The sequence below is a fragment of the Xiphophorus couchianus genome, chromosome 4 (genome assembly GCF_001444195.1).
Source record: "Xiphophorus couchianus chromosome 4, X_couchianus-1.0, whole genome shotgun sequence".
In the NCBI taxonomy this organism is placed as follows: domain Eukaryota; kingdom Metazoa; phylum Chordata; class Actinopteri; order Cyprinodontiformes; family Poeciliidae; genus Xiphophorus; species Xiphophorus couchianus.
This window is the reverse complement of record NC_040231.1, coordinates 10335612-10360549: the sequence shown is the minus strand read 5'-3', so window position 1 is coordinate 10360549 and position 24938 is coordinate 10335612. Positions and strand designations below refer to the sequence as shown.

The 24938-nt window shown below is 37.3% G+C and overlaps 2 protein-coding genes across 2 annotated transcripts; one reads left to right on the top strand and one right to left on the bottom strand.

The window, feature by feature from the left end:
* Nucleotides 1-6646: 6646 nt before the first annotated feature.
* On the top strand, nucleotides 6647-17623 carry LOC114143373 (proline-serine-threonine phosphatase-interacting protein 1-like). Its single transcript, XM_028015320.1, has 15 exons — nucleotides 6647-6873; nucleotides 7330-7430; nucleotides 8321-8395; nucleotides 8924-8958; nucleotides 9058-9164; nucleotides 9392-9454; nucleotides 9688-9777; nucleotides 10982-11027; nucleotides 12243-12322; nucleotides 12648-12746; nucleotides 15507-15603; nucleotides 15743-15833; nucleotides 15980-16068; nucleotides 16243-16340; nucleotides 16431-17623. The coding sequence occupies exons 1-15, from the start codon at nucleotides 6841-6843 to the stop codon at nucleotides 16560-16562; spliced, it is 1236 nt and encodes a 411-aa protein (XP_027871121.1). The 5' UTR covers nucleotides 6647-6840; the 3' UTR covers nucleotides 16563-17623.
* Nucleotides 17619-23275, bottom strand: LOC114143374 (tetraspanin-3-like). Its single transcript, XM_028015321.1, has 7 exons — nucleotides 23100-23275; nucleotides 22356-22547; nucleotides 20468-20542; nucleotides 20254-20355; nucleotides 19975-20127; nucleotides 19792-19875; nucleotides 17619-18644 (listed from the first exon to the last, which is right to left on the bottom strand). Exons 1-7 carry the CDS (start codon nucleotides 23160-23162, stop codon nucleotides 18552-18554), a joined length of 762 nt encoding a protein of 253 aa, XP_027871122.1. The 5' UTR covers nucleotides 23163-23275; the 3' UTR covers nucleotides 17619-18551.
* Nucleotides 23276-24938: the final 1663 nt, after the last annotated feature.

Here is a 24938-nt window from a genome sequence, read left to right as displayed (position 1 = left end):
GTTGTGTTAATAAATCACAGAATAGCTAAAGTTACCAGTATGTAACTTATTATATATATATATATATATATATATATATATATATATATATATATATAAAATATTATACAATATTAATATATTAATATTTGTTAAAACTGTCACTATGTCATGTCAGTATGGTATGAGACAGAGAACATGTGGAAAAAAATCCAGCTCCTCCACCTTCTCTTAGTGCTACTATGGATAGCTTTCACAAGACCGGACCGGAAGTAAGTTACCCCAGCAACGCGCCATCTTGGTAGAGAAATACTACTTGGAGGTGTACTCTTATATTCATGTCTTAAAGTGTACTTGTCTTGGTAAGCAATGGCTAAACATGAGCAGCAATACCGATGCTTAAGTTCGTTTTTTTTTAGTTCAGTGTCTAGCAATATTACATCTTATGAAAATAGTAAACAAAGCATTTATGTTTGCTGAGAGATGATAATACGATTAACTTAATGTACACTCTAGGCCTCGAGCATATTGTAAGTGCAAGTACCAAAAACAGAAAAAAAAATTAACAAGATTAAAAACTGGTTACCCAACAGAAGTTGCCACATTGCCTCCTTCTCGACTACCTCAAATGTGTGATGCATAATAAACAATCGGAATGTAAATCTAAGCAAACTAACATTATGTGATTGTAAATTTGGCCATAGCTGTGATCGAGCGCAAGTGTTGCAGCAAGAAATGTATGTTTGCATTTTGTATTTAACGTCTCATACTCTGTGAAAATGAACCTGTCATATCAGTTCAATACAACATCGAATAACAGCATCACAGTTTCGGATATTTTTAGGAACTTCTGAAAATGTTCTGACCGTAAATGAAGTGATGATCGGCGCAAACCCATGACATATAGATATAGTCCTGTGTTTCCTCTGGATATTAGCCAGCTACATTTGTTGATGCGCGATGCTTGGTAGCAAAGTTTGCTCACCTTTATGAAATGGAATGAGCATTTCTCTTTACTGTTTTATCGCGTTTGATTTTACACCGAACCCAACCATATCCAGCCATTGTGGTTCTCCTACTTGGAATCAATTAAATGGGTCAAGATGGCGACACAATACCGGATGTCGGAAGTGCAACATCACGCACTTTTTTATGTTTTTTTATTTTATTTTTTTATGTTTACAAACCCCAGGACAGTAAAACAAAGAAGTATTCAAATAAAATTCAGAAATTAGAGGAATGGGTACAGAATGGATAATGACCTAAAAAGAAAGGTGAATAGATACAACAGATAAATAAGAAAATAGAAAAATAAACACTAAAAACAAAGGATGTTTTGGGTTCCAAAACTGCTCAATACTCAATAATGTTGAGAAGTGTCTTAGCATTATGATTCACAATTTCTTTAAGTGTTTTTACAAAGAAACCTGTGTATTTGTATAATTTTCAAAGAATTAGAACAGTGTGCACCAAAAGGATGTTTTTTCACAGTCCAGGATAAGACAAAAACATTTTCTTTTTGGCAGAATTTTACTAGCTGAGAAATATTTGATTTAGCCATTTAAACACATCTTGCCAAAAAGCTTTGGAGAACTTTCAGTGAAATAATAAATGGTCTATAGCAGTGGTCCCCAACCAATTGGTACCGGGCCGCGCAAGAAATAATGAACTACTTCCGGATCTTTTATTTTGAAAATCCTAAACCGGATTTTACAGGTTACGTCTTGCGCGTCAAAATTGAGCCAATTTGCAGCAGAATGAGTAACAAAACAACATCGGAGTACTGCGCACGCGCAATTTAAAATGATAGATTAAAAACTTTTCAGACAACGTAAAAAGTTAGTTAAAGTGTGACGCATTCTTGCGCCTTTTTTTGTTTGGTTTTATTTATTTTCAGAAAATGGTGTCAGCATTCCTGCTAAAACTCAGATCAGATTAGTTTGAGAAACCAGTTAACCATGTGAGATATTGGTCAACACCATAAGAAGGTGCGTCCACACTCAGAGCTAAAAACAACAAACCTGATACCTTTTAACACTTCGTCAAAGATGGACTGCTCCTCTCTTTATGGCTCCTTAAACATTACAAACACAAAAGAGAGTGTACAAGCAGATGGATGCACATGCAATCCATTATCTGCAGCCAACCGGACACTGTCCTAGATGCACAATCAAACACACACAGATATACATCCCCACATACACAGTGAAAAAATCCATTTGCACTCTTTAAAGTCATAGAAAATCGGACCAAAATTGGAAGCCGGTCTGCATTGTTCCGATCTCCTTTTGGGTGAACTGAAGAAATATTAAATCTCAAATGCACATGAACACAGTGCAGAGCGCTTACTTTGCACTTACTCAGACAGGTATGCAAAGGTACATACATGTGCAACCACAAACAAGCAGAACAGGGTGGTTAAAGGTCTGGACCTGAGAGACCCATCTGTGAAGAAAAAGGGGGGTGATAGAGAGAGAGGCGAGACAAGAAAAGGAAAATGATCACACTGTGAAGCTGAGGTGTAAAGAAAAGGAAGATGGTCATGCAATTTGGATTGGAGCAGTATTAAGGCATCCTTTGGCTATGGGGTGTATTAGTGTAATACCATTCATTTTATCAGAGTCAGGAGCTGCACTTGGCACCTTAAAATGTTGAAACACTTACATGTCATCATTCACAGTTTTTTTTTTCTTGTTTACCAAAAGAAACATGCTTTATATGACTGCACTTTTAACCCATGGATGAAATATAAACAATGAATTGAAGAAAAAAAATGGCATCAGAGCTAATTAAATATTTATAAAAAAGAAAAAAAAATCCATACAAACATGGATTCTGACTATTTGTGTGCACTTTCATCCCAGTGTTCAGAGAAACCCATTAGGGAGTAGTGAAACCCATGAGGATCAGATTGATTAGGGCCAAAGTTCTCAGCCGTCCTACTGAGGATTAAAGCAGCTGAATGTTTCATTTAAAGCCACGTGGAGATCAAAAGAGAGCATTCTGTTCTTTTTTCCTCACCTGCTCCTCCTTCTGCCTCATTTCTTTCTCATTCCACTGTTTGCTTTCAGCTGTATTATGACAAGAACTACAGATTGTCTCGTTCACAATTACAGACCCAGCCCCAGTGCCTCAACATCATTAGCTCTCCATCTGTCAGCTCCCCAACAGGTTCCCACTGTAGTGGCCAACAACTCTGTTTGTTACATTCTTAGCCAGCAGCCACCAGAAACTAAACTCTGAAATCTGCAGTCGAAATCCTTGTACTGTCATTTTCACATTCATCTTTACCTCATCCTTTTTGGCTTACATCATCTTTATCCACAGTAACCCATCTTTTTCTTTCCAATTCTCATCCAGCTGAAGCTTTTCTCTGCACTCCTCTCACTCCCTTCATCCTGTCTCCTCAGACATTCTCCCCAAAGTAGACTTAGGTCTTGTGCTGCTGGTCAGCAGGAGATTAGTAAGCACAGAGGATGGGAAGTGTGTGAGAACCAGTTTGCACTCACCTGGAAGTACAGATAATTCACACATTTTGCAGAAAAAGAAGCAGCTAATCCCAATCGGTTTCTTGCATCACATATTCAACACTCACAATGCAGAGACTCTCCACATTTGATACAATTTTTTTTTCTTAGTGGAGTTTATGTGAGCTTGAAGATTAAAATGAGTTAAGGAAACATAAAATAAATGTGTAGTTCATACATGTTTGCATCTTGATGCATGGAGGATAAGATGTAGCCACAAATAGTAGCAACGGTGACACTGGTCTCAGCAAATGGGCTGTGTGGGTAACTCTATCTGTGGAGGGGGAATACAGCAGCGGTTGGGTAATGGAAAGGTCATTTACCCATTCCCCCAGGTACGGGGGGGCTGGTCTGACACGGCTCGTTTGTCACAGTTCAATAACTGCCACTCCAGGGAGAGTGAGGGAGAGACAAAAAAATGAGTGAGAAAAGGCAAGGAACTGTGGGGGTGTAGTTGTGTGTGTTTGAATGTGAACTGCAACCCTGGTGAGTGAGAGTGTGCTCAACCCCTGGAAGCACAGCTGATTCCCAGGCCTTGTCCTTCCATTTGAGGCCTCAAACAGGGTCAAGGCGAAAGCCAAGCACCACAGACTCAGACACTGAGAAGTGAAAACGTGTAAGCCTTGACCTGGAAGGAATTTTTTTTTTTCCTTTCTAAGTGGTAGATGTTTGGTTCTCCAAGAGGGAATAGTTACTCTCTTTCTGAACCCAAAGATCATTGCTCTAGAATAATGGCAAACTTCAAGCTGAGACTTTTGACCAAGTGGTGAAACCAAAATAAAATCTGCATTTTTGAATGCAGGAGGAAGATTATATGGAGGTTTAAAGAACAGATTTCAAACATTAAAAGTACTTGGTAGTGTTAATATTTATTTAAAAAATGTCTTAAGTTCTTCTATTTTTATATTTCATTCATTTTCTTTGCGATATAAAATATTCAACATTGGGCAGAATTCCACAGTTAGGCCCTCTGGCAGATGGAGCCTGCAGTTTGTGCTTAAATAAAAACACTTTCAAAGAACATGAAAGTCACAATGCAAATCTGACATATTTGTTCACAATTCATTGAAACACAGTCATATTCAGAAGAAAATCAGATACAATTAAACCACAATCAAATGTTCTGTACATAGTATTTATATGAGAGTGTTGAGTTTTTTAAAAAATGAATTTAAAATATTTCTAGCTTGACTTGTACTTAATTTTATTTTACATATTTCTTAATATGTTGGCCAATTTTTAGTTCTATAGCATATTTTATTTAATTTTAATACCATCATTATTTTTTGTTCATATTTTATGACTTCTACAAATGTTTTGACTCAAGTGCTTTTTCTTAAACAATTTTCAAATAATTTTTAAATTTAGGTTTTTATATTTCCACTGATTGTTTAATATTTAATTATTATTGTACTTTAGCCTCTTTTTTGCTGTTGTTTCGTCTTTTTTCATTTCTGCAAAGCACATTGTGTGGCATGCATGAAACAGAAAGTGCTCTATAAATAAAAACAGGATTAAGTACCTGGTGTGTTATAACACTACTTTAACCGAAACTCTTTATTAATTTATAAAAAATTAACTTTGTTGAAAAAGCTTTCAGAGTTAAATGAGGCGGTTATCCCCTAAATATATATGTATTCAAGATAAATTAAACAAATAAACAAAAACACTTCAGCCCACCAAGTGCCATTATTCTCAGTTGGCTGTATTGATTTGTACTGTCCCTTTAACATGCTGTTAGGTGTGTGACAGAACGATTCCTGGACTTCTTGAGAGGCCCAAAGATTTTCACACATGTCATTGAGCGGCTGGTGAGAGACGCTACTGTCTGTCCTTCTCCTCCTCACTTTGAAAATCAATAAGATGCTTCCGTGTGCTCATTCACGTGGATCTGTGTTTTCCCTGAAAAATGCCCGAGGCACAGATTTGTACTCCTCTGAGCTTGACTGAGGAGATCTGGGATTCTGATGTCCGTCCCTCCTTGGAGATTTAGGAACTATTGTCTCTGTGCAAAAGGTGGGTTTGATCCTAATGTTGTCAGGCCGGCTTTGATGTTCTGGTTTATGTCTCCCTCTTGTGGCCATTACAGAAAAGATCAGATGAGTTAAGAAATACTTCGAGAAAAGGAAAGGCAATTAAGTCGGGTTATCATACAGGTGCCTGTGAATAACTTTAATATTATAGTATTAAGATGTTTAAAAAGTTATTTGTCCGGTATATTTAGTTATAGAATACTGGTGAATTTATGATAGCAAATGATCTATGCTGCTGCTGATATTAGTTCAAACTATGTAATTTTCTGCTCACCATTATGAGCCTGGTTGAAGTGCTCAATGACTGGCTGCTGGACAACTTGCAAGACAGCAGTCTCTCCCTCATGATGACTGTATATATTAGGGGTGCTCAAGTTCTGTCCTCAAAATCGACTTTCCTGCAACTTTTTGATGCATTGTTTGTCCACTAAGCCTAAATAAAACGAACGGGTTGTTGCCAGGCATCTGAAGAGCTGAAGGACTGAATGCTGATGAGGAAATCCAGCCAATTGATTTGTGTGTGAATTGGAGAAGAGATGCATGTGAATTGCAGGATAGTGACTCTTGAGGACTGGATTTGGGCATCGATGGTTGTAACATGGCCACAACATGGCAACAAAATAACATTACTGTGTTAAAAATCACTTTTTAAAATTGAGTTAAATATTTATTTAACATTTTGAGTTGAATCATTGAAATGAATGTACATTTCAATGATATCAGATTTGAGTGAGATGAACCTGTATAAGGCATGTCAAAAGATAGTATTCCTTTTGTCTGAGCCATAAAGTTTGAATAAAAAAACACATACAGGAGCAAACAACCTTAAAAAACCTTGTGTGCTCTCTTGATAAAACTACAGAGTTATTTAAGGTGAGTGAAACTACACTTTTGATATATGTTTTTCTTTTTTTATATATTGTTAATGGTCAAACCAAAGCAACACCGAAGGAATTAAAGACATTGATAAAACACAGAGATCTACCTACTAACTTTGAAGCTGTACAGTGTCATGCAATCTTTTTTTTTTTACACCAAATGATAGTAAAAGAAACTACATTTCAGGAGGGGGGGCTGAGCTGCCTGTGGTCAGTGACATCATGGGACACAAGCTCTTCCTCATTCAGAACACCCAAAATGACTCGCCGACATTCGGGCTTCTGCAGGTTTTAAACACAGATTATTTTGCCGAGGGTCTTCAAAGCCTTAAACTGCTGCTTGTAGCCTGCAGACACACAAATCCTTATTTAAAATAAAGAAGTTAAATAAGCGAAGGGCAAACTGAGGAAGTGGCTGCTGAGATGGCTCCTTTGATGTTTAAAGACGCGTTTTGGGTAAGTCACTTCTTGTGGTCTTGTCATTGTTTAAGACAGAGAAGGGAGATTTAAATTATGCTTCCTTTTATCTTGAGATATTTTTTATGTTAAATTAATTGCACTGTATTTTTATAGTATGTAAAATATCCTAAATAGTTAAACCAACATGGAGCAATGATCACATCATTACAATTCTGATGTTAATCACATAGAGAAGTTAAAATTACAACTAATAGTAGCAAATAACTTTGTAATTGAGACTTTTACTGTTAATGTCTAAGCAAAACTCAGGAAAGTGGCAACTATGGTGACATATTTCTATTTTTTGCCAAGTACAAATGTTAGTTCTGCATTTTTACTTCGCAGAGACTCCAAGATAAAAAAAAAAACAAAAAAACCCGGGACATTTTGTAATAGCAGTTGAGCTTTGGTTTTTGTTGAAGCATTTCTCTTTAGCTTGTCTTCTGAATGTAGAGCTCTGACTTCACCTGCCACGCTGGGTACGACACCATGATCCAGAGGCTGCGAGATGGGAGGCAAATGTGCAAAGATATGGAGGAGCTTTTAAAGATGAGGTGGATTATTTTTCTTCAAGTGACCGAAACTAAACTGCACCCATTAAAACTGCTGAGACTGTAAAACTATCTCATTTAATTAGTCTTTGTGAAGAATACCCAATGTTCTTCACAAAGACTTTGCTTTCATTGTTAATCTGATCCCTTTAGCAGTTTCAGCTTTGTATTTATCACATTAATTTAAAAACAAAATTCCAAAAGATACAGAAAAAAGGAATCAGAACTGTTCATTTGATTGAAAGGGGCATATGACTCATAATCACACTCCAACTAAACCCAAACCATAACTCATATCTGCATTACTGTAAAAGCAAGACATTTTATACAATTCATGATGTGTGACTTAAAATTTTAAATTAGAGCTCAATATAACTTTGAGATGCAAAATTAAACACCCAGTTACTTCAGTTCAGATTCTTTGTTAATTTATATTTCAGCAATTGAGAACAAACATCTCAAGATACTTTACAAGATAAAAAGGTCAGAATCTTATAAAAAACGAAAACATGATTTTAACATAATGACATCAACCCAAAATAGTTCAATCAAATGAACAGGTTGAAATACAGTTATGTACATGTCAGTTTAATATGTAACACAGTAAGGTCAAATTCTGTTTATAAGATCATTTTATAAAAAATATTCTATCTAAGGAAACCCATCTCGTTACGTTGACTCATTGACTTACATTATTGGCAAATAATAGATACAACAACATATATTTAACTTCAATTTTGAGAGTTAATATAAATACGCGTTTGAGTAATACGTGCACAAAGGTGAAGCAACAGCATGCATTGAATCTATTTTAGCCATGTTGTGCAGCTTAATAAAAACCAGGTGTAAGTTCTCTGATTCTTACTGAAGTTACCACATGTTTTACTACACAGGGCAGTGGCAGAGGAAAAGTACGGGAAGGAACTGGTGACAATTGCTCGGAAAGCTGGAGGACAGACAGAAATCAGGTAAACAAACAAATAAACAAAAAAAATCAATGGTAAACCGAGCACAGCATATATTGACATATTAACCATATTATTAACCATAAGTTACAGCAGTTAGTGATAGTTATGAATGCAAATGAAACTGACTAGTAACACTAGATACAAAACCCCGGCTCTTACCTTTGAGTCACATTCTTTTCTCAGAACAGCATGGGTCTGTGAAGCCCAAAAGAAAGAAAAAAAGTGTGGCCATGTCTGTGTGCATGTGTGTGTAGGTATCGACTTGACAGTTTGCCTCTCTGCGTACTGTAAGGCATTACATATCAGTTTCCTGTTCACTGTGAGCAACAGCAGTGTAAAAAGTAACCAACTAACTGAATAAACCAAAGCCAAGGATGTTTCAGAGACAGCAGAACAGCAGTTTATACCTTTCCATGATTTTTCACTGATTCACCTGCATTTTATGTATCCTGAAATGTGAGCCTTCAAGCTATGTTTAAATGGCTTGACCGAATAATTTCATAATCATTACTTTGATTTATTTCCCAGCACTTTGAGAGCGTCCTTTGAACAACTGAAAACACGTAAGTCTGTATTCTCTGCAGAATAACTTTGCCAGGTTGTGCTGGGACATAACAGTGATATTATTAGATGTTTGCTGTCTGCATTTTTGTTTATTACAGAAATAGAGAACATTGGCAACTTTCACATCCAATTATCTGATATATTGAAAGAGGAGGTGAAAAACATTGAGACTTTCCGAGAACGTCAAAAAGAGCAGAGGAAAAAGGTACTGGGTGAAAGTTGTTGCCTAGCAACTGACTAACTAAAATCTAACATGTGAGTGGTTGAAATGTTAGCCGCCCAATCAATATTTCACTGACACTTCCTTTAATTGTTCCCTCCAATGCCATGTAAATCCATTTGCATGAACTTAGCTGGTTTCTGTAACTACCTGTTTCTTCTCTGCATTTTAGTTAGCACAGGTTAATTTTATTATTATTTTTTTTTTTTTAGTTTGAAAGCATCATGGAGAAAGTTCAAAAGAAGAAGGTCAGCTTGTACAAAAAGACCATGGAGGTAAGACACTAGAATAACTTCTCAAAGTGGGAGTCAGTTAACTCAGAAAACTTTTTCCCTGAGAAGTTATATTTACTCATCACGCTAATTTGCAAAACTCTAGGAGTAATGAACTCTAAATGCGAACAATATGTAATTTTACATTAATACAACAGAACTGAATAACAAAATAAGCTTTCTGTCTGTTCTTGTGGTTAGCTGTTGTGTTTCCTTTCTGTTTCTGTTTCCCCCAGTCTAAAAAGACCTATGAAGTAAAGTGCAGAGAGGCCGAAGACGCAGAGTCAGTTGAGCAAACAAATGTTCCAGCCAAAAATGCTGAAAAGGTAATGTATAGACATAAATCAGCTCACTGATATACAATATTTCTTTATTAAGGCTGCCCTACCTAAGACTTATAGCAGCTAATTAGCACATACAGTAAAGCAGACTGCAGAATATGTTGAAATAATTTTTTTTAAGCAAACGTTTTCCCTGGTTATGATTATCAATGATGAGCTCAGTTCTGTTCATATTCTGATAAAGTCTCCAGATAAGAAAATGTCATGCAGTTATTTCTACACTATAAAGACAAAACAAAGAAACAAAGAAACCAAACGTCTCTAATTTATGGCTGTGGTTGCCAGAATTTTATTGTATAAATATGGTAAACAAAGTAATACATAACTTTGTGGTGGCAGGTTTAATAATTCTCAAATTAGTATTTTGTCCAAAATATCTGATACCCCAATTAAAATCAATAAAAACATCAGTGAAAAAAAAGCATCATAGACCAGAGCAGCACATCAGATAGGTCTTGAATTGACAGTTAGTTTTTAAAATTTATAATATAACTGGGATTAAAGTTACAACCACAAATCTACAACCAGAGATACGATGGAGAGGTTTGGATCGAAGCTTATTACTGTACTTACACGTACACATTTTTCAGAATATGTAGCTGTATTTAAAAAATGAGGTAGCTCCACAAAATATTGACTCAGGGAAATAAAAAGTACATGCCACACTTTTCAGATTTTATTCATAGAAAATGTTGAAAATTATGTATCATTTTTTTCTTCCACCTCACAATTACGCATTATTTCATATGTCGGTCTATGATTTTAAAAAAAGTAATAAAAACGATAAGTTTGTTGTATTTATGTGACAAAATGTGAAAACTGCAAGAGGTGTTAAGATTTATGCAAGGCGCAGTATGTAGGACGCTGAATGGCAAAAATATAGAGGCTGGGTAGGTGGAAAGGTGTAAGACCACAGATAAGGCTGTTATGACAGAAGAGGACGCAAGAGATGAGGTTAAATGGAGGCAGAAGATCTGTGTTAGCAATCCTTTAAGAGAACAACTGCAAGAAAAACAGAGATGGAAACAACCAGAGGGCAGAATTGCTGTGTGAATTCAAATGTCAGTTTCTTATGAATGCATTTACTCACAGGCAAATTATTCTGTTTAGTCTGTCAGCTGTCAGGCTGTCTTTAAAAACCCAATAGGCTGCATGTACATAATGTCCCTGTTTAAAATTTGATTCACAGGTGCGTCACAAGGTCAAACAGTGTCGACAAGCTGCCACTGAAGCAGGTATAAGTCACATTACATAACTTGATGTTTCTACTTTTTAACAGCAGAGAAGGTGTTCTTATAATCTCTCAGAGCCATCTGTGACGTTTGTCTTTGTGCTTTGTTCGCTTCATTCATTGCTTTCAGTCCAACTGGTTGAAATTTGCCACAAAGTACTGCATATCGTGCTGCGTTTACTTCATAAATTAAGGAAACTGAAAATGCAGATGAGAAAAGAAGAAGTGGCAGCTTTGAATAACTACCTAAAGCGACTCAACAGTTTCTGACGCCAGTGTCCTTAAGAAACAGGAAGAGAGCAGCACTCTGACACACAACATGAGAAAACCAAGTGTGCTTCAGTTGCTCCAGCTGTTGCAGGTTTAAGTTTAAAGCTCTTTGCAGCTCACCTTTTTAGAATATAGTTCATAATTTCTGTGTGCAAAACTGTTTGGTCTTTGGCATTTTTTTTTAAACCCAGTTTAAAACATTTAATACGCCATCTGTGACAAGTTGCAACAAGAGCATGACAATATTTATTCATAAATATTTAAAGTGCTTATTTCTAATTCTGGTGATTATGGATTACAGCTATAATCAAAATTTAGTTTTAAAAAAAACTTGAATATTAACATCAAAAAATGCCTTTTAACACAGAAATGTTGGCCTGTTGCACAGTGTATATACTCAATATACTTGGCTAGGACTCCATTTGTTGCATTGTGAGAGAATATGACCAACTCATGGCACCTCAGTGTACCACCCTTTAGTTCATTTGCATTGTTTTGTGCTCATTTGCATTTTGTTTTCTGCTGTTGTTACTTTTTCTACCGTGCATTTTCTATACGCTTCACTTTCCATTGATATTATTGTGTACAGCACTCTGGGATCTGCCAGCTTATTTAACGACCTTTGTAGCTTATCCTCATTGTCAGTGACCACCTACTGCTCAACTGTCAAGCCAGTCTTTATCATGACTGTGTAGGCCATACATGGCCATGACATACAGTAACATTATTGTTTTGCTGCCTTGTCACTGAGTCTCAGTCTTTTATTGTTGCTGAAATATAACACACTACTCTGGACAAAGTCAGTTAATTCCCAAGAAAGTCTCCACTAAACTAAAATATAATTAAAAGGAGGGAAGCTCAGGATCTATTCCACATAATGGAAACTCAGCTTTTTGAGAAAGAAAATGTGTTAACCACCACCCACCATAATATTCTGACTTCCTTGCAGAGATGGTGTACCTCACCAACATCGATCAACTTGAAACCGTTCGTCGAGACTGGGAAGAAACCCACAAAAGCACATGTGAGGTACTGTAGACGGCATATTCCTGTTAGCAGATCTTTAACCTTCTCCTAATCCACCATAAGATCTTAACTCCCAGACTAAGCCTCAAACCACATCCTCTAACAGAAATAAAACACTCTGTGTGTTGACCAGGCAGGAAGTTTACTTCATGTTGCACAGAAAGTGACAGAATGAATTGTTATGAGTTATTCTGATAGAAAAACTATATTATTTACAAAATTATTTTATATGATAGGTTGAGTGTTTTATAAAAATGTTCTTTAAGTTTCCTGTTCCTCATTTCTTGTTCCTCGTTTTACAAAAGACAAAATGTCGAATGCATTTCAGGTCTTCCAGCAGCTGGAGGGAGACCGGATCAACATACTGAGGTGTGCCCTCTGGGATCACTGCAACCATTTCTCCATGCAGTGTGTTAAGGACGATGAGGTAATTTGTTCTACTTTAATCAAAAATAAATTACCAAAAAGTATCCTGCTTGGATTTCACAAAACAGACATTTACAAATAGCACATTGCTGAATCTTCTACCAGCAAATTGTTCATTACCTTTTAAAGTAAAATGCAGAAGTCGGTGTCGACAAAAAAAAAAAAAAAACCCAAGTTACTCCATGATTCAGCAGCTTGTAGCACCTCCTTCAGTAGCAGTGACTTAAAGACATCTGTTTAAACCTGATCCGTCTCTGATTTTTGTGGTGGAATAATGTTTGTTTTTTGCACCTTTGTTCATAGTTCTCCTGATATTGTTCAATATAATTTCCATTGGGTTGAGTAATGTACTTTGACTGGGCCACTACAGCACCTTAATTCCTTTCTATTTCAGGCATTTTGTGGTAGGGTTGCTGTTGAGCTTGTGATCTTTTTTCTGTGACCTAATTTGGGCAAAGCTTTAGTTGTTACACAGATGGGCTTTCACTCAACTCTTGATTGCATTGGCTAACAAAGTTGCCATGAGTAAATCAATGGACCCCAAGTCCTGTGCCAAAACAGGCCAAAGTCATTAGATCTCTACCACTGTAATTGGTATAAACGATTTTGCTATTATATTTGTCACATTTTGTCTCACTACAGTTTCAATCTTAATTCCATTATATGGAGATCTTTTGTGAAAGGACTAATACGGCATAGTTTTTAACATTTTCCACTGATAAAAATCTCGCAATGTTTTGCACGGCTAGAGGCACATCTAGAAGTTTGAACTTTGTCGGTTCTTTGTGGCAAATTAACTCAAGCTCGGGCAAAATAGATGGAAAATGTCAGTGAAGAGCAAGTTTCAAGTCTAACCACAGATTCTGCATTAGATTTAGGTCTGGACTTTGACTGGACCATTCTAACGCATGACTATGCTGTAATCGAAACCATTCCAGTGCAGCTTTGACATTATGTAGAGTCATTGTCCTGTTAGCTGGTAAAGCTCCACTGCAATCTTAAGTCTTTTGTACTTACTTTGTATTCAGCTCCAACCATCTTCTCATCAATAATCAGCTTTCTTGTCCATTCTAAAGAAAAGAATAGTCTGACCACTATGTTTTACTTTTGGCAAAGTGTGTTCAGGGTAGTGTGAAGAGTTAGTTTTATGTTACACAGGATGTATGTACAGCTAGTGTAATTTTGGTTTCATCAGATCAGAGCAGCTTTTTTTAAGTTTGCCTTATTTCCCGTTATGCATAATGCATTAAACACTCATTGCTAAGGCTTCCTTCTTGCCATTCTTCCACATTTGTAGGTTTTTGTAGACTGTACAATTAATATTCTCCCACCTAACAGCTCCTCCAAAGTTGGTTTGGCCTCCTGCCCTGCCTGTCAAGTCTTCATAGATTTGCAGTCTTGCTCTTCCCATTTCCGGGTGATGGATTGAAGAGTGCTCTCTGAGATGTTAAAAGCTGTAATGGATAAAGCTCTGAACTCTTCACAGAATAGTTGTATTTAAACCAAAATTACCCTAAACACAGATTGACTCACTAATTAGGTGACTTTTAAAGGCAGTTCTTTGCCCTGAATTTTATTTAAGGATATCAGAGTAAAAGGGCTGAATGCAAATAGATGCTAAGCATTTCAGATTTATATCTGTAAAAACAAAAAACAAAAAACCACTTCAGAAAACCATGCAACAGTTTTCTTCCATGTTGTGCTTATAACACATTTACTGTTGGTTTAATGGCATAGAATCCTCCTAAAAAAATAGAAGTTAGTGATTGTTGCCAAACAAAATGTGGAAACGTTCAGGGGTATAAACACTTCTGCAAGCCACCGTCTCTCCACTACAGCAGATTTATGAGAGGCCCAAACTTACAATGGTGCACAAACTCAACCATCCCCTTACAAAAAGACAACCAAACTCTCTCATAAACACTGCTATGATTGCATTTTGTGAACCATAAAACCTTTATTTAATTTGTGAAAGTTTATTAAAAGGTCATATTAATTCTGTTTTGCACCTCGATCTCACAGCTTCAGTCTGAAGAGCTGTCAAACTTTATCGTTAACCACAATTTCAGATGTGTCTGATGCTGGCTCAAAGTCACACTTAATTATTCTTATTTACAAAAATCACCATTCAATCTCACATTCACCAAGATTATGCTTTTGCGAAAAAAAAATAAATTACAGAGGAAATATTAAAAACTCAAAATTGCATGTATGGTCAATTAGTGTTTTCAAAGCCAAAATATCATGTAGGTTACCACTCAGATCCAAAATTTTTATTTCTAGGCCTTGACAAGTTTTTTTTCAAGGAATGATATACAATTTTATTAATATTAATATTAATAGTCATTTCAATGAGACAGAACTTTTGTCAGTATTTCAAAGGTATTGAATGTAATTGTTTTAACCTGCTTTATGAGCAGGATAAATATTGGACACAAAGCACTGCCTTTTAAACCTGTCTGTCTCTTGAATAAGTTTATCAGTGGGACAGCAGCAGCCTCTTTAGCCAATGCTGTGGTCTAATGGGTCAGTGTGTTTTTGTGTTAAAAAACACACTGACCTTAAGTCTGGATAATTACCAATGATATATTCTCATTACTGTTCACTTGGTGTAACAATACATGGAGCTGTTACAACATTCACTCTTTCTGACCACTTCCAAAAAAAATAAAAATAACAACCTCAAACAAAAACCCAACAGAGTGTGTTGGTTCACACAGAAGCAACGCTCAGTTCTGACTTCCTGCTTGTTCTAACTCAGGTGTACGAGGCGGTGAGGACGCTTCTGGAGCTGTGTGACATCACCACGGACAACAACTTTTTTATAGAGATGAAAAAGACGGGATCAAAGCCACCAGGTGAGTTAAAGAGAAGTAGCAAACCAAACTGAACAGGAGTTACTGTGCTGCTCCACTTCTGACCTTTCTTTTCTTTCAGCTCACTCTAAGAAAACAGTTGACACTTCTCAAATGAGCAACTTCCCTTTTCTTTTAACAGATCCTATAGTGTTTGAAAGCTGCTACTCAGCTGGGATGAAGAGGAACAGCAATGGGCAAGCTTTATTTCCTCAAGCAGACATGTCAAAAAGGTATGACACCTAATAGGATTACGATGCTAAGCAGGGCCCCTTTAAACCACGTTAATCCAGTGTCAGGTTTTTGGTAGCAGTTTGGTGAATCTGAGGAATCCACGGTGTGTTTTCTAAATGTCTTTGCATTTATGTGGATCACACAGGAGCTCAGAGTCTTTACTCAGAAGGTCTGTGAGCATCAATACTGAAAGTCCCACAGCTTCACGGCCAACCCTGGCGTCTGTTACAGAAAGTAAGAACAGTTTATTTTTATACGAACATTTTAAAACAGATTTCTCATCAGTCAGTTTGCATTAGAAAATCTACCGGTAAATTAAATCCTATGATGAAAACCAAACAAAAAAACAGCAAATTATTTCTGTTAAGTTTTCTGTTTTTCATTTGTAATTTCTTTCTTCTTTTTCAGGCGAAACAAATGATAACGGATATGCGCCCCTTCCCTTATTACCCACTGCCCCTGAAGATGAACAGTTCTATGTTGTGCTTTATGAGTACACAGCCCAGGTGATCCTCGTAGGACGCAAACAAAACTGATCAACAACCAGTTTTGTATAACAGTTACTCAATTATATTTATTTTTTGTTTGATTTGTAGGAGCAAGATGAACTGTCTGTGAGCAGAGGGGACATAGTTCAGGTCCTGGTCAAAGAAGAAGATGGCTGGTGGACAGTGGAGAGGAACGGGTACAGTGGGCTGGTGCCAGGAAACTATCTGGACAAAATCTAACTCCAACCCAAACTATACGTACAGACAAGTATCCATCAATGATAGCTTCTAGATTTGCAGCCCTGACATAAGTTTAATCAAAAATATGATTAAGTATGTGACTGAAACCTGTTTACAGGCTGTAAAAACAGGAGTCAAGTCCCAGACACTGCAGGCAAATATTTATCCCTGAACAAAAAAGGTTATTTATGTGACTAATTTAGTCTGGCAGTCGTGTACAAGACCACTTGGGGCCCTCGTGTCAGGACAGCCGCATATTTCACTCATTCCCCTGGCCGGCTCTGTTCTAAAGCCTTCTTTTTCAGACACATCCTTAATCTAAATGGTCAGAAGCTCTACAACTGTGACCGCTTTCAGAGGCAGATTTTATAAAAATGTGTGAGTAGAAGGGTGAGGAAATTACAGAAGAAATGTATTTTGCTTAACAGTTTCAATTTCCATTTAGGCAACACCACTTATGAGGTACAATGAAGTTCTTGACCAAGCAGGGCATTCTGTGTTCAGATAACATTTTCATCCAAGAGTTAGTGCAACTAACTCTTTAATTAGTTGCACTAATTAAACAGGTTTTATTTTATTTAGCACTATTTATTTAGCAATAATAATGTGCTTGGACTAATGGTGGAAAAACAAACTACTTTCTTTTATAACGTGGTTTTAAAAATATGTGTTCAGGAAGTGTTAAAAGCTCATAAAGGCAGATCTGATATTTTGGTACAAGATAAGGAAGTGAGGTTTGACTTGTGGTATTTTAAATAACCTATTAAGTAGACGGTGAATGTTTGTGAGCATTTACAATGGGTGTATTATTTTCTTTAGATATACTCTTAATCAGTTGTTGCACTTCTATCAGCAATTAGCTTTGCCAGTCTAGACAGTCTAAAACAGAAATACAAAATAACTTGTGGGGAAAGTGAATATATGAACAATAATATATGATAAACATTTCAATCTTTTAAACCTATGTTTGGCTGCACACATAGTTCATTTCCTACTTAAATGCATTTGCTATGTGTAATATATTGTGAATGAGGTGGCGAATAAAAGCAGTCCAGGTTAAATATTTGAATTTATTTGTTTCTAGTGTGTTCTCAAGTCCAACACAACTTTTAAGTGCCTCACATTTCTCTTGTAGCACTAGTCATATCTACGGGATCAACTTAGCAGCCCAAAAAAATAACAGTACACAACGTCACAAACATGGTATAAAATAACATTTCATAGTTCTTCGCATCAGGTTTCTAACTAGGAAAACAAACTGAAGTCATCCTGTGAATTTAACAAGCTGAATGCACACTGAAGCGTTTATGTAACACTGCTGATGAATGGTACAAATGGCACTGCAGTTTATACTGGCAATGGCTCACTAGTGAAGCCTGATTCAGAGAACATCTACACCCAAACAGAAAATACTATAGCTACAACCTAAATATCTGAGAACAAATAAGGATACCTAGCTGCAACACAACAGATAAAAACAAACAAAAAAAAAATCACTTTGCTTTTAATATTACTTATAGTCAATGATTTTAAACAGTTACTGTATGGTTATAGAAGTCGAGAAATAGCTTATGCAACTAAATAACTAAGTGTCTCAAGGGTTCCGATCATTGTGCAAACATCCCTTACAATACTCATAATCATTATCTTCATAGATGAGCTCAAAGAACTCTTCATCATCATCATCATTGAATAAACAGAAATTTCAACACAAGTAAAATATCTGCAACATGAATTTGAATTATCAGCCATTTACAGCTTTGGCTTATATACAAAAGACTAAGACAAAACGGCAACTCAGAGAGCGTGTTAATAAATAACCACTTTTCCTTTTGAAACTATCACCCACTGAAACCTCACCGCCAGTTTTATGAGCTGTGCAAGGTGTGCTTGAGCTACGGCTGAATCTAGTGTGAACATGTCTGGTGAAGCTCCTGGACATTTTTTTTGTATTGTTTTGTTTTACTGAGAGCGGTTGGGCTGTGTCCTTCAAGCGTAGCTGTTAGTGGTAACCAGCAGCTCGTAGGCCGGATCGTGACTCCTCCTGCACAGCACCACACAGGCACAGAGCATGCCCAGCATCTGCAGACAGGAAACGCATAAGTTCAAACACATCTTACAACTTTTTTTTTTTTTTGGCTGACTCAGATTACTTAAAAAAAACAAATAAAGGCAAAAATTACTATGTTTTGTGTTGTTATTATTTCACAAAAGAGGAGGAGGACTAGAGAAGGTGATATTAAATTGTATTCAGAACTGCAGATGTTCCTGAGATGCTATTTTTAAGATATTACATAAAGTCTGGATCCTTGAAAGCAGAATAGGAAATAAAGGACAACTCAAAAGATTTACATAAACACATTCTACATCATGACTAATATACGGCAGCTTGCAAAAGTATATACACCCCTGAAGAAACACCAGGTTTTTGTGATGTAAAAACTGAGGCCAATATAAATCATTTCAAAGCTTTTTCCACAAATAATTATTTTGTCAGATGAACTTACCCACCACAATTCACCTGAAAAAAATAAATAAATAAAAAATCTGCTGTTCGGTTTTCCCCGTTGGATTTTCCAGAAATTTGTTTCTGGAAAATCCAACTTCAAATTATTCATGAAAGATTTTCCCAGACATAGATATCTATGTTAATCCCAGCTTGGGAAGCTGAAATACTCAGGAGCAATGTTACTTCACATGCTATTGGCAGGAATTTGCAAAGCAGCTAATCTAAGAGCACCATTCATTTTCCTTTGAGCTGATTGGCTGTACCCCCAACAGCAGAGACAAATAAGACTGCTTGATGATTTGTGCATATTAATGCATACCAATACATATTTGGTATTTAAACTATTAAAATGGGCAGTTAGAAGAGTTTTTAGAGGGAGTCTCCAGTATTCAGCGGTTGTGGTGCCTAACCTCTGCGAATTCTGGGGGTCCAGTGTACAGCCCCAGTGAAACACGGTCCTTTGGGGTAACTTTAGAGACAAGGATGAATAGGAACAATTTCAGCAGTTGATGAGAGGAAAATAAAAGGCCATGCCAGAGTTCTGAGCTAAATTCTGTATTCTAACACATTTGTGTGTTTTGTAGATGGATTGTACCTGGAAAACATTTTGAAAAGATTTATCACGGTTTTGTTTTTTGCCCATCACAAAGACTAACATTTAAACAGACATTTTAGAGTCATTCTTAGACGTTTCTGCCTTTTCGGCATTGTACCTCTTACCTGTATTGATGCAAAAGTTAATGCTGCCCATATGACATACATCATGATCTCCTTCAGTTTCTTCACCACAAGTGCTTCACAGCCCTAGGAGAGAAAATAAATGACATGGCACGAGGTTATACATGCAGCAGTATTTCCCTAGCAGCATCCTGAATGGAAAATATAATTAGTTCTTGTGTGTACCTCTTGGTAGAGATCAGCTGGTCGGGTCAGAGTGCCGGTGCAGTTGTTGATGTTAGGCTGGCAACAGCTCACTGGGACACTGTTGTTCTTAGACTCCTTAAACCAGCGTGTGTTTCTCCAGTCAGAGTAGTTGTGGATACCACAGCAGTGAAGCTAGGGAAAAATTATCAAGAAGAAAAAGAGAAAAAAAATCATTAATGTTTGATTTTTACTTCCCCAATGTCTATAAAATGCTCATAAACTAATAAAAAGTCCTTCAAATTTTGCATATTTCCTCACCTGCCTCTGCACATAGTCAATAGCCCGACTGGGAGCATCCGTGTTGGGGCCGCTGTACTCATTGTAAACCTTCTGGATGGAGTGATTCACCTCATCTTCTACCTGCAGTGGTCAGACAGCCACAAATTATCAGCAAAATATTGTTCAACTGTATCCACAGCAGAAATCTTTCACCTACAAAAACCCGTCTGCAGGAGAATGAGCCTGTGCTTACCTTCGCCCTGTAAATGTAGCCGAGAACAACCACCACACACTCCGTCACAAACACCAGCAGAAGGATCGCAGCAAACTGAAACGGCGAGAAACAAACAATAGGATTCATCACCTGAATCTGAAGGAGAAAGGAATCTCAAGATAACTTCAAATTGTTTCTCACAACAAAACTGGAGTATGTACAGACATCTAAAAACATTTTCAAATTTATTAGGGTTTTCTAAGATGTAAAGCAAGAGCAGCAAAGTTCATAGGATTCTTCCTGTCTGTATGAGATGTTTTAACAGCAGCTAATGTGAGGCCTCACCGGACACAACTACTTCAGTGTAGTTAGGAGATGTCGGGGTTAAGGATGTTTTAAGCTACCTTAGACATTCTCCAAAAGATATAATATCTGTAAAAGGTATTACAAAGTATCATATTTGGGGGCTGAAAAGATTTTAACCATCTTTCTTTCAGATTTTTTTTAATATAAAATGACATAGAAAACCCTGAAAACTATGTGTCACTTCTCTTCCGCTTTAACACAATGCTCTGTTTGCTGGTCTCCAAAAAACTAGACTGAACTTTGTGGTGGCAAATGTGAAAAAGCTGAAGGGTATTTACACTTTTGCAAGGCGCTAGACAAATGAGCAAATCAGTCAGACCCTGAGCTCCTCCAACCACTGCGCCACCTTCAGGCGGTACTTCATGCTGCCAGGGAACAGAATTACCAGAAGATGACCCAGCAACAGCCCCGCCTCTAAATCCTACCAGCCAGTCAGTTTTCTCACTCTTTAAGTGAAAACTACAAGCTCAAATTCAGCAAAAAGCACTCCCTTCTTAACTGTTCTTAGTCACTAAAGGCTTCAATGATTAAACACATAACCAGTCAGTCAATTTATTTAACTCTAGTATGGATAAGTTTATTTGACTGACAACTTAAATTAAAAATGTGTTTGTTTATCTTTTTAATATCACCAACATGGATACCTGATTAAATCTGTCACTGAAATTACAAATATCTACAGTTTTATATGTAGATTAAGCAACAACTAAACTCCCACTAAAATTTAGTTGAAGTCTAATAGTGCTTATTGAGTGGAATATTATACCACTGCATTATTCTGCATTTAGTATAGCAAAGTAAAACAACAAGCTGGTAATCTGTTAGAGTGGAGCCTGCAGACTTATAATGGAATTTCCGAACCATGACTGTTTTTCCGTGAAAAGAAATACTCAAAAAGAGGAAAAGTTATTGTTCCTGTAAGAAAAGGAAACTTGCAGTGTTGTTTCAGCCAGCTGACCAGCAGTACAAATCATATATTCTAAACCAGTTACTCCAGAACCTTCTCATGCTCGAGTAACTGGATAGTTGGATAGAACACGTTTGCAGTTTTGGTTTTGCACTGCTCTCCAAACGATGCAATGCTTACTTACCACAGCAACAACAATTTGGAACTTAGACAAATAAAGGCTTAAATTACCAACAAAAGAAGGAAGTGGTGGCCCAATGTCTGTAATGTGCCTTGCAGTTTGTGTAAACGTGTCTCTGACCACAACAGGAAACAACAGGAATTGGGTTGCAAAAAATACTACAATTTAAGATTTTGAGGATTTGTAAGAAAGCAGCAGTCGGGGAAAGAGTGTAGAAAAGAGTGTGTGGAAGTGATTAAAGACTGAGGTCTGGGTCAATTTGAGTTCAGATTTCATATCCTTGAATGAGAAAACAAACATAATAAAGCTGTCATCTTCAGGAATATATGTGGGTTTTTTGAGGATTAAAACTGAAAAGATGCAGGCTACCATTTCAGTCCAGCAGCATTATTCACCAGCATTGCAAAATACAGTTGAACCCATTTACATCTCTTCTGCCATTTCTTTTGTAAGTCAAAGCTGTCGAAACTCACCGTTGCCAAGCCACAGGAGCTCTCACGTATTGTTGCACAGCAGCCAATCACACCTATGATGAACAGCAGAGTCCCTACAGCTATGATCACCACGGCTGGAATCAGAGTGTACACATCCTCAAAGAAGTGGTCATAGTCGTCATATGTGATGAACACATAAGCTCCGATGTAGCACAGGATTCCAGCAGCAGCCTGCAGAGAGACAAAGGGACATGGGTCAGAGGCAGGCCAAAAAAACCTAGGGCAATCATGCATTTTATAATAAATCAAACAACAGATTTGCTCTAATATAGAGGATGGATAAATGGTTGTAAGGCTAAAAGAATAATAACTGAGCAGCTCTGCGACATTAGTCAGAAAAATAGGCAAAACAAAAGGGATTATTTCTCTTTTACTTCACTTAATTTCCCTTTATGCGCTGTAGATCACATAATGCTAGAGGCGAAGTCAGCTGTCGCTACCTGCCGGTGACTGCTGCATGCATTACATCACTGCTGCTAAGACTAGAGCTGCATCAACACAACACAAAGCTGCCCAAAGCATGACCGAGCCTCCAATCAACCCCGACCGACCCCACGGTGACGCTAAAACTTGCAACACGTCAATTGGGCCCCGCCTTATAAAATAGCGCTTCCTCACAGCGCAGCGCATCTCTGGCGCAGTCTGCAGCCCTGCTAACGCTCCCAATCCCCGGCCTCATCATCGGGATGCTGCACATTGTTCCACCATCTGTCGTTTTCTTACCCAAAATATGAGATTGAGGAAAACCAGAACGGTTTTGGACGACGTAATCCCGCACTGTCCCATTGTAACGCGAGCGCTTGAAACAAGAACTATTTAATTATTATTATTATTTTGGGCAACAATTTTCGGTGCACCTGCACCTTTGCTGTTAAAATAATAAAATGGCTTCGGTCTGCCTCACCGTTCGGATTCCTCCGGGCTCGACCAATGAAATCACTGCAAACAGAGGCTGGAGGTCACGTGCTCATGCTGACATCATCATTCAAAACAAACAGCCCGAAGGCTTTCTGCACTGCTGTGCAGGTTTATCTAAATGAACGTTTTTTAGGTTGTTATTTTAGTGAACTCAGCTCATAAAAACCTAATGTTCACTTTCACAGAAGATTAGAATATTACATAAATGTAATATTGTGCATCTGACACATCAATAAAACATGTTTTTATTGTAGAAATTACATGCTATGGTCATTTTATGGCTAGAATACTCGCTGTCCAGCATGAACATCCTCCACAAGGAATCTAATGCAGAACAGGCCATTGCTAAAGACCCTGCTTGTTCACAGTCTGCTGTAGTCAAGCAGGAAGAAGTCGGAATAATTAAAGAAGTTCTTTGTAAATTTGTAACACATACTTTCAAACATGTCAAAAACAGTGTTTTAAAAGTTTCTTCTCAAAATCCTGATGGAAAAATAGTCTCACATTCTAGGTACTTCCATCTCTTGGAAAATGTGCAAAAAGCATTAAAATTAATTAGTATATTATTTTATTACAGCTTTACACCCCCAAAAAACCTAAATAAGAATAAAACATTTAATCAGACCACATATGTTTTGTTCAGTGGGGCAGATCACCGTATTACTATTTATATTTTTACAGAAAATCACGTGCAACTCCATTACTCTATACCAGTTCAAAAACATAACTGCATCTGACACATTTTTATGTTGTATTTATTTAAGTATATCAGTGTGTCTGAGAACATTTAACAAGCGAACTAAAAGTTTCTGTTTTAATAAGAAATGGTTCTATTTGTTTCAAAGCTGCAGAATCTTGCTCCAGTTTCAGTCATATTAAAATTGCTGTATAAATATCTGGAATAAATATCAAATCAAAGAACTGAACATCCATCCATCCATCCATCCATTTTCTGTTCACCCTTGTCCCTAATGGGGTCGGGAGGGTTGCCGGTGCCTATCTCCAGCTACGTTCCGGGCGGGAGGCGGGGTTCACCCTGGACAGGTCGCCAGTCTGTCGCAGGGCAACACAAAGACATACAGGACAAACAACCATGCACACACACACTCACACCTAGGGAGAATTTAGATAGACCAATGAACCTAACAGTCATGTTTTTGGACTGTGGGAGGAAGCCGGAGTACCCGGAGAGAACCCACGCATGCACAGGGAGAACATGCAAACTCCATGCAGAAAGACCCCGGCCGGGAATCGAACCCAGGACCTTCTTGCTGCAAGGCAACAGTGCTACCAACTGCGCCACTGAGCAGCCAGAACTGAACAGATCTCTACTATATAGCATCCTATACATGTACAAGCACCAGTTGCTTAGTCTTACACTGAACACTTGAAGTACAACCTTTGCCTTTCAGTGCATTTTTCAGAAAGTAAAATATCTCATTTAAAGTAACAGTTTTCAGCAAAATCAGATCTGAATAGTGTCTTAGCTTGTAACAGATTGTATTATATATTTTAGCCATGTCTTACTTTTTCACTCATCGGCCGTCTGACACGGAGCCGATCATCTTTGCATGATTTCCTAGAAGATCATGTCTTAAGATTTTACTGTTCAGATCATCCATGGGTTTTGTATGGAATATATCT